The sequence below is a fragment of the Littorina saxatilis genome, linkage group LG5, assembly GCF_037325665.1.
Source record: "Littorina saxatilis isolate snail1 linkage group LG5, US_GU_Lsax_2.0, whole genome shotgun sequence".
Taxonomy (NCBI): Eukaryota; Metazoa; Mollusca; class Gastropoda; order Littorinimorpha; family Littorinidae; genus Littorina; species Littorina saxatilis.
In genome coordinates this window covers 15103879-15114209 of record NC_090249.1, presented here as the reverse complement: position 1 = coordinate 15114209, position 10331 = coordinate 15103879, and the positions used below count along the sequence as shown (strand labels likewise).

The following is a 10331-nucleotide window of genomic DNA, read 5'->3' as shown; positions in this document are numbered from 1 at the left end:
AATACTGCGCAGCAATTGTTGCTGTGTTTGCTTTTTTTCTGAACGCATGGATTAAGTCTTCCTTTTGTTTCTTGTGTGTGCGTTTGTTCTCATAACTGTCCAGTCCTTATTTTTACCTGATCAATGAATGGAGTACATAAAAATGCTGTTTGCAATAAATACAGATAGTGCAAATCCAGAAATTGCAAGTTTCATTTGCATTTTGCGAGTGATTTGATCAGTTTGATATGTTCATTCTGGAAGCGACAATTCAGTAACAATCTATTTTTGTCCCTTTTGTTCATGTATGCATCTTCTTTGTTCGTTATAAAGAACAATAGGTCGAGGTACTTGTGGATGTTTTGATTTGTTCATTTTGGAAGCGACAATTCAGTAACAATATTTTTTTCATTCTATCATCTGTCCAAAACAATACTTTACTTTACTTTATTTGGTGTTTAACGTCGTTTTCAACCACGAAGGTTATACTTTACTTTATTTGGTGTTTAACGTCGTTTTCAACCGTTCAAGGTTATATCGCGACGGGGAAAGGGGGGAGATGGGATAGAGCCACTTGTCAATTGTTTCTTGTTCACAAAAGCACTAATCAAAAAATTGCTCCAGGGGCTTGCAACGTAGTACAATGTATTACCTTACTGGGAGAATGCAAGTTCACAGTACAAAGGACTTAACATTTCTTACATACTGCTTGACTAAAATCTTCACAAAAATTGACTATATTCTATACAAGAAACACTTAACAAGGGTAAAAGGAGAAACAGAATCCGTTAGTCGCCTCTTACAACATGCTGGGGAGCATCGGGTAAATGCTTCCCCCTAACCCGCGGGGGTGTCCAAAACAATTCTTTTTTCAGAATCTGATTATCAGTTGGTGAAATTCTCTTTCTTTGTCTCCCTCACACACACACACAGAGAACATATTTCTTAAATTTGCCATGCATTTTCTCAATCTACAAAAGTTACAAAATACAAAACAGATTGTTTCCATCTTTTAATCAATGGATTTTTTTAATCGCAAAAAAACAAAAGCAATGTAACCAAATGAATGACAATCTACTTACAAATAAATCAAAACTGTATGGTCATACATAGTACCCCTACTATTTAATAATGTAATTAAAAATAAGAAAGAAAGAAATTAAAGAAAAACGTCATCAGCATTTTTGGTTAAAAACCAAAATGGAAGAGAACTTTATTTGAGAAAAATATGCACACTAAGCTAAGAACACTCTAAAGAAAGTGACTTGAAAAATACTGTCATAAGGAGCCAACAGCTCCACACAAAAAAACAGCAACTTCTCTTCAAGAATTACAAACTCCAAACTGCTTTCTTTATTTGGTGTTTAACGTCGTTTTCAACCATTCAAGGTTATATCGCGACGGGGAAAGGGGGGAGATGGAATAGGGGAAAGGGGGGAGATGGGATAGAGCCACTTGTTAATTGTTTCTTGTTCACAAAAGCACTAATCAAAAAATTGCTCCAGGGGCTTGCAACGTAGTACAATATATGACCTTACTGGGAGAACGCAAGTTTCCAGTACAAAGGACATAACATTTCTTACATACTGCTTGACTAAAATCTTTACAAACATTGACTATATTCTATACGAGAAACACTTAACAAGGGTAAAAGGAGAAACAGAACCGTTAGTCGCCTCTTACGACATGCTGGGTAGCATCGGGTAAATTCTTTCTCGTCCCAAACAATATGGGACTACCCCTAACCCGCGGTGGGAACTCCAAACTGCAACAATATGTATTTCTGAACTCTATGAAGACAGCACAAAACTCTTACAAGAGCAAAAGTATCCGCCTTTCTCTGCGCTTGCAAATCTCCCAGTTGTATTTTGAAGTACCACTTATTTCTCTTGATTGTTTATGAAGTGAATACCAACTTCTTTACACAGTTACAAAAACTAAATATTTCACTTCATAACACTACAATAAATCGACACCAAAAAGCATAAAAATCCACGTCAATTCAATTGTAGTGCAATATATGTGTCACCCGAAAATTACATTTGGAAACATTCAACATATAAAAGAAGTTATAGCTTGATGGGCTCCTTTGAAGTAAAAAAAAACCCAAAAAACGTACCACTAATCTTCACAAAGCAATATGGTCTAAAGCATATATCATACAAAAGTAGTTTCAGCTTGGAAAAAAACTACCATTTATCTTCACAAAGCAATATGGTCTAAAGCATACAACAAAATTAGTTGCACTTAGAAGTACAGGCTGCGGAAACTTCCCCACATCGAACGTTTCATTCATAGCAGCCCGTTGATTAGAAGACAATTTTTTTAGAAAAGAAAAATCCTCTCCTTTTGTGACATTTACTATCAACATTTCTCAGAGAAGTATCAAAACCAAAGAACAAGAAACACACAACAATGAAATACTAAGGCTGAAGATATGCAGCCAAAAATGAAGAGATTTAAAGCATATTATAATGTATAATTTTTTCATGTGTGAGGCTTTCCAAGCTAACGAGAACAAATATTCTTTCAAACGTCATCGCACCAAAAACCTAAATACATTTATTTTTCTCCATACAAATCAGCACTCTTTTCTGTAATGAAAGTACATGCAAATGCTCCAAAAATCTCAAAAAGGTCCTTCACTACTAATGTTAACTACATTAAAAGAAAAGAAAAGAAATCACTGGGATTTTTCCCCCTACCCATCCGGGTAAGGATACTTCTCCCAAATATCACTTTCAAAGAAAACACAGTCACCGGCCAAATAAACAGCAATCCAACTCAAACTGTCAAACAGACTGACCACCCGCATGGACAAGAATTAGCATGGGTGGTCACTGTCACAGTTGAGTGAAACACTCAAAATACACCAAGTCTCACAGGCAAATAGCCGCATTTCCTCAGTTGGAACATGTTTTTGTCTGGAATTTATTTATAAAATTCCTGGTTTTATCCGAATGGTGTCCAACCAACAAAGCAATGACCAAGCAAGTGAATAATCAAGCGAGTGTAGGGCAGAGCTGGTTTTGAAAAGAATAAGCATTTTTCGGGGGGTCAGACTTTTAAGAGTTCTGTCATATGCTTTGACCATCTGAGTGATCGACAAGAAGAAGAAGAAGATATGCTTTGACAAGTTCAGCAAAACATCATAAGAGGTAACTTTTCAAAATTCACCATTAAAAAAAAATTAAAAAACCATCCAATCGCATGTACAGATAAGTCATTTGTACACATAAACAGTGTTTCCATAGCAATCAAATCAAACCAAAACACATGGTTCTCCAGATGACAAAGCCATTACGCTGACTGAAAAACAGCACTTTCAAAGAAACCCAACTCAAACAAACAAATACTTCTGTAGGTAACAAAACTTATTGTTTTCAAACAGAAACTAACCAAATTTAATAACTGTACAAATCGGAGCGCACACAGAGAAGTCAAAAACCAAGGATCTTAAATCCAGAATGCAGCCCGATGCATAATGCAATCTGCATATTTACAAAATGTACATCTTCAACTCTATTTTGCATAAAGTTTTTTTTTATAAACTTATCCCTTTACAGAATACTGACTACAATCATAGCATAAACATACAAAGCAGTTTCTAAACATGGAGGTAAAATAATATTATTAATCTGCTTTGACAACATTTGACTAATTATTGGACTGACGGTATCGTTGAACATTATCCTATCTCACTCTTACCCCCACCCCCTCCTCCTTGTCAAGAAAGGCCTAATTTACTTGATTCCCATTTTGAGTTTGTAGTTTTTGCTTTTTGTGGATTTTTTAAAAACATTTTTCTAAGCATTTTTACCCTCTTGAGCACAACCAACTTCATAATGTCAATGACAAAAAACCGAGAAAAAGAGAATGCAAAGCTGATTTTCAAGTTCCGTCTTCTGTTGAAACTTAAAAGCTTCTCTCATAGACTTAAATCCATGTTCACCAACACTATCAGTCCCCACTGTTCACCAAATCTGAGCTCTGACCTTGGAGGTCCCATTATTTCTTCATCGTTCCCTTGCCGCTTCATTCAGCTGTGCGCTGCGAGTGCTCTTCAACCTTGGATAACACCATCTGTGGTGGTTTCTCTGCGTCTTCTTCTGAAATGTCAGCCTCTGCGATCGCTTCAGCCTTCTCTTTCTCATCAGCTGGACGGGACAGGGTTGTGTTGGATTCCATTTTGTCGCCTGAGCTGGCAAAGCTTTTATCAGGTGTTAGTCCACTGCCAGTACTGCAAAGAATCTTCTCAACTGTTGCTTCCTCGCTGTTGCAGGGATGGGTTTTGTCAGAGGCAGTTTCATTGCCGGTACTGGTAATACTTTCAGCAGGCGTTATCTCACAGCCCATACTGGAAAGAACTTCATCAACTGCAACTTCGTCGCCATTGCTGGGCAGGGTTTTGTCGGAGGCCGTTTCGTCAGGTTCGATGCTGTCACCGTACTCACTGATGATCTGAGCCAGTTCTTCTCTGTACTCCTCAGCCTCCTCCACCTCGAGATGCCGCAACTCCAGCACAGCCATGCTCTCCAGCTGGGCAGCCACCTTCTCAACGTCCTCCGCAGTCAGCTGGGTGTCCAAGAGATCTCCGGAAGCACTGGCCGACAGGGACTCCGAGTCTCCTGCCTGCTGGTCTGCATCTTCTCCAACATCTTCAGCCTCATCCACAAGATCTGAAGTACTGGTGGAGAGAGCTTCGGAGGCCTTGGCCTGTTTGTCACCGTCTTCTTCTTCTCCAACATCTTCAGCCTCATCCACAAGATCTGAAGTACTGGTGGAGAGAGCTTCGGAGGCCTTGGCCTGTTTGTCACCGTCTTCTTCTTCTCCAACATCTTCAGCCTCATCCACAAGATCTGAAGTACTGGTGGAGAGAGCGTCGGAGGCCTTGGCCTGTTTGTCAGTGTCTTCTTCTTCTCCAACATCTTCAGCCTCATCCACAAGATCTGAAGTACTGGTGGAGAGAGCTTCGGAGGCCTTGGCCTGTTTGTCACCGTCTTCTTCTTCTCCAACATCTTCAGCCTCATCCACAAGATCTGAAGTACTGGTGGAGAGAGCTTCGGAGGCCTTGGCCTGTTTGTCACCGTCTTCTTCTTCTCCAACATCTTCAGCCTCATCCACAAGATCTGAAGTACTGGTGGAGAGAGCTTCGGAGGCCTTGGCCTGTTTGTCAGTGTCTTCTTCTTCTCCAACATCTTCAGCCTCATCCACAAGATCTGAAGTACTGGTGGAGAGAGCGTCGGAGTCCTTGGCCTGTTTGTCAGTGTCTTCTTCCTCATCATTATCAGCCTCAGTTCCAAGCTTACTGCAGGGTTGTGATTCTACTGTACCTTCAAGTCCAATGCCTTCTTCTGTAGCTTCCAGCTCATCATCTTCTTCTGTACTTTCAGCTACACCATCTCCTGATTTTTGAACTTCAGCTTCCCCTGACCCCTCCAGACTGAAGGCTTCAGAACCAGGAGGAAGTCTGGGAGAGCTAGTGCCTGCAGGTTCGGTCTCAAAGTCATCTGAGATTGGCACAGTCAAGGGTGACGGGGGTAGAGGCACGCTCAAAGCTGACAGAAAGTTGGCAGCGTCATGCTTCTCCAGACTGAAGGCTTCAGAACAAGGAGAAAGTCTGGGAGAGCTAGTGCCTGCAGGTTCGGTCTCAAAGTCATCTGAGATTGGTAGAGGCACACTCAAGGGTGACAGAGGTAGAGGCACGCTCAAAGCTGACAGAAACTTTGCAGCGTCATGCTTCTCCAGACTGAGGGCTTCAGACGAAAGAGAAAGTCTGGGAGAGCTAGTGCCTGCAGGTTCGGTCTCAAAGTCCTCTGAGATTGGCACAGTCAAGGGTGATGGGGGTAGAGGCACACTCCAGGGTGACAGTGGTCGAGGCACACACAAGGGTGATGGGGGTAGAGGCACACTCCAGGGTGACAGTGGTCGAGGCACACTCAAGGGTGACGGGGGTAGAGGCACGCTCAAAGCTGACAGAAACTTGGCAGCGTCATGCTTCTCCAGTCGGAAGGAACCGTCCAGGCCCTCGTCAGAAGAACATGGCAAGGGGAACTCACTGGCATCTTTCTCTGAGAAAGAACTGTGCTGATCAACTTCTTCAGTGTGGCTGATGCTGCAGGCCCTAAACATTTCAGACTCTTGGTTCATATTCTTCCCACTTTCATGGTCATCCGCAGTGGTAGGTTGTGCTGATTCAGTATTAGCTGTGAGGATTCCAGTGGATTTGGTTGGATCATCCGGATGCTGGTTCTCAAACATCTCGTCCATTTTCTTTTCTTGGAAGTCAAGAGTTTGTTCATCTTCAGAGCCATTTTTCATTACTTCTCCAAGCTCCATGCTGCTTTGTACCTGCTGTTCATTCTTTTTTCCTGTAAACCTTGTCTCCTGTTCCCCCATGGCTTGAGATAGATTATCCTTCTCCTCCTCCTCTTCCCCAAAATCATGCTGTTCGCTATCCATCATTTCTCTTCCATTTTCTACCTGTTCATATTCATCATCTTCTTCTGCTATCTTCTCAACACTTTCCACTGCATTCTTTGAGCTGAAATCTGTTGCCAGCTCAACATGTTCACCTGCAGGTTCTACAAGTCCTGCCCGTTCTTCAAGACTGTCATCCTTCGCCTCCTCTTCAACATGCCCTTCAAGATCAACTCCCAGCTCTTCTTCGTCTGCGAGTTCTTCACGAATGATGTTATTCCCGTCTCCGGCATCAACAATACTGGCATCTTTATCATCAAGGTCACCCACTACTTTGGTAGAAGCATTACTTTCAACAAGAAAATCACTAGAATCTGCCACACCAGAAACAGCAACATTCAATTTCAAAGAATCAACAAAATCAGAAACTATCTCAGAATAAGTCTTTGGTTTGACATGGTTACAACAAACAGAAGCACCAACGTCAACATTTTGCAAAACACTGTCGACATCAAAATACTCCTCGTCGCCGCTTTCGGCCCCATCTCCTCTTTTCTCTTTCCCTCCTTCAATATCCTTTTCCCCGTTTTTAGCATTCCTCTCCCCACCCTCTGCTTCCTCGTTTCCTGTAGCACCTGACTCCACCGAGTCCAAATTCTCCATTGCATCAAAGGTCTCTTCATTGGTGACATCATTCGAAGGCTGTAAGATGGTGATGTTTGCCGATTCATCCGTTAAACCGTTCTCTTCTGTGTCAGGGGCAACAATGCCTCGTGTTCTGGAAGAACCAATGACATCTTCTCCGTTGGTCTCACTTTGGCTTTGTAAAGCTTGTCCTGAAAATCATTAAAAAGTTATTGATGAGCGCACTTCCTAACAATACACTTTCCAAGTTGAAATAAGAAGAAAAAGAATAACAACAGACAGAATATCTGACGAAAGTAAAAAAAAAACAAGTCGCGTAAGGCGAAAATACAACATTTAGTCAAGTAGCTGTCGAACTCACAGAATGAAACTGAACGCAATGCAACGCAGCAAGACCGTATACTCGTAGCATCGTCAGTCCACCGCTCACGGCAAAGGCAGTCAAATTGACAAGAAGAGCGGGGTAGTAGTTGCGCTGAGAAGGATAGCACGCTTTTCTGTACCTCTCTTCGTTTTAACTTTCTGAGCGTGATTTTAATCCAAACATAGCATATCTATATGTTTTTGGAATCAGGAACCGACAAGGAATATGATGAAAGTGTTTTTAAATTGATTTGGACAATTTAATTTTGATAATAATTTTTATATTTTTAATTTTCAGAGCTTGTTTTTAATCCAAATATAACATATTTATATGTTTTTGGAATCAGCAAATGATGGAGAATAAGATGAACGTAAATTTGGATCGTTTTATAAAACTTTTTTTTTTTTTACAATTTTCAGATTTTTAATGACCAAAGTCATTAATTAATTGTTAAGCCACCAAGCTGAAATGCAATACCGAAGTCCGGGCTTCGTCGAAGATTACTTGACCAAAATTTCAACCAATTTGGTTGAAAAATGAGGGCGTGACAGTGCCGCCTCAACTTTCACGAAAAGCCGGATATGACGTCATCAAAGACATTTATCAAAAAAATGAAAAAAAACGTTCGGGGATTTCATACCCAGGAACTCTCATGTCAAATTTCATAAAGATCGGTCCAGTAGTTTAATCTGAATCGCTCTACACACACACACACACACACACAGACACACACACAGACAGACACACACACGCACATACACCACGACCCTCGTCTCGATTCCCCCCTCTACGTTAAAACATTTAGTCAAAACTTGACTAAATGTAAAAACAGAACACATCTTGGAGACCTTGTAAGATTGATGCACTAACGCAATGTTTTTCTTTTATTTCTTCTTAACTTTGAAAATTCATGAAAGAAATATCTCATAGGTTTTGCTGATTTAAACCACACACACACAGATTTAATCTGGAAGTTAACTGATCTGTATCCTCTAAAGCTCAGGCATGGGAATTGAAAATTGTAAAAGAGGCTGAAAATGTATAACTGAAGACGCGAAGCGTCAAGTCGACGGCACATGCCCCCCCGGAAAAAAAATTCTCCAAAGAACCCAGATGGTGCAATCTGGCGTCATCTGAGCTCCAAGTTTGTCATTAAATTCTGTTTTTAGAATCAAAGTTTTTAGTACCAATTTTTGCTTTTTTGAAGAAAAAAAATATATACATGTATTATATGGTTTAAATTTGTTAAAAAATTGATCTGTTGAGACAAACAGGAAAATGTAACTTGTAACACAATCTGTGCAATCTGGTTTACTTTCAAACATAAAAGTTCAAGTAACTGAGGCGGGCGGTAGCAGTGCGTGAACAAAGTACGGAAAGTTTTCGCGGGCTTTTGCGCAAAGGCAAAAGTAACCGGTGCTTTTTTTGTGTGCCTCCCCCCTTTATTTTTTCGGCGGACACTTTTGCTTTTTCGGCGGAATAAAAAAAAAAAATCGGCGGACAATTCCCATGCCTGAAAGCTATAAGTTGCTATTACGCTGGTCACTGCTGTATCTGGTTTTGTAACCTTCAAAACTTACTGCTTTTCTCATAGTATCTCACACACAATTAATTCTGGAGTAATTCTCACTGTGTGACCGCGATATCTGGCTACATGTACTTATTTTTCTGGAAATGTGTGGGCACAGCAGAGCTTTAATTAACAAGAGGCGAAGCCATCAAGGCTCACGTAAGAAATCGACAAACAGTAACACAAACTCAATCACTCCGTCACACACACACACACACACACACACACACACACACACACACACACACACACACACACACACACAGAAAGAGCATAGGTGAAACTGTGCAAGAAAGTGAGACACTAGATCTAGATCTGTCTGTCTGCATGTTACAAGGACACGACTGCCAACTAGTCTCGGCGCGCTCAAAATAATAATGACCGAGACTGTCAGTACTTCCTTCGCGTGACGTCTAACCCTCTTACGTCATAATGTGACGTCAATGTAATGTGACGTCTTCAAATGTTAGAGTTTCTACCACAGACATACACACGCACAGACAGACAAAGTTACGATCGCATAGGCTACACTTACGTGAGCCAAAAATGTTATTCTAAATTACATCTAATTTCATATAAATATGGAGAACACCATTTCAGTTTGTGAAAGGCACAGTAAGCCTCCCGTAAACCATCACAGATACTGTCAGGCTTTTACACACAGTACAAACACCCTTTCATTTAAACACTCACCGCTTGAGAACATCCTAGGTGCCCTCCGTAAAGAGCGAGCAATTTTCAAAGAATTTATTTTTGCGTGGTTTATCTTACCCCTGAGCCATCGTGAACCCGTGTGATCAAGTTTCCCTTTTTCACAATGCAGTCGTCAGTTAGTCATTTGAATGCGACTCGCTGTGAGCTTATCTGCAATAGCACGTTATTATGTACCTCTTACTATGCACGAAACAAACGGCTGTGGTTCACAAGAACTCTCGCGATGGCTTTTGACTGTTCAGAGGAACTGGCGATGACATAAACCGTCGTCTGCTACGAGAACCACGACCTTGCGTGACCCTGCTTCCGGGCGTTTCTTTTTTCAAACTTTCAAAACTTCGAATAGTACTGATCTTGTCTTGATGAAAAAAAGAATTCTTTTATGATTTAAAATGTTTGTGTAACGAGCTGTCAATTTATTATTTAGATTTTAAAAGTTAGGTCTAGCGCCAAAACGCACCACGGTCCGATTGTCTCTGACACAATCCGCAAAAATTAATTCTTTGAAAATTGCTCGCTCTTTACGTAGCGCACCTAGGATGTTCCCGTTTGGTGAGCGTTCAAATGGAAGATATTTGTACTGTGTGTAAAAGCCTGACAGTATCTGTGATGGTTTGCCGAAGGCACACTGTGCCTTTA

General features: G+C 41.0%; 1 protein-coding gene and 1 long non-coding RNA gene across 3 annotated transcripts in view; both read right to left on the bottom strand.

Moving 5' to 3' along the window:
- Window positions 1–412: 412 nt before the first annotated feature.
- LOC138966381 (uncharacterized) overlaps window positions 413–10331 on the bottom strand; it is a 223948-nt gene continuing 214029 nt past the window's right edge. Inside the window, exon 2 of one of the 2 annotated variants that reach the window (XR_011455679.1) lies at window positions 413–1330. This is a non-coding gene — a long non-coding RNA (uncharacterized lncRNA). The remainder of the gene's footprint in view (window positions 1331–10331) is intronic. The other variant, XR_011455680.1, reaches the window with a different exon arrangement.
- LOC138966364 (fap1 adhesin-like) overlaps window positions 1327–10331 on the bottom strand; it is a 34029-nt gene continuing 25024 nt past the window's right edge. The window contains exon 14 of the mRNA XM_070338564.1: window positions 1327–7235. Within this exon, the coding sequence (XP_070194665.1) occupies window positions 4015–7235 (3221 nt within the window). The 3' untranslated portion in view covers window positions 1327–4014. The remainder of the gene's footprint in view (window positions 7236–10331) is intronic.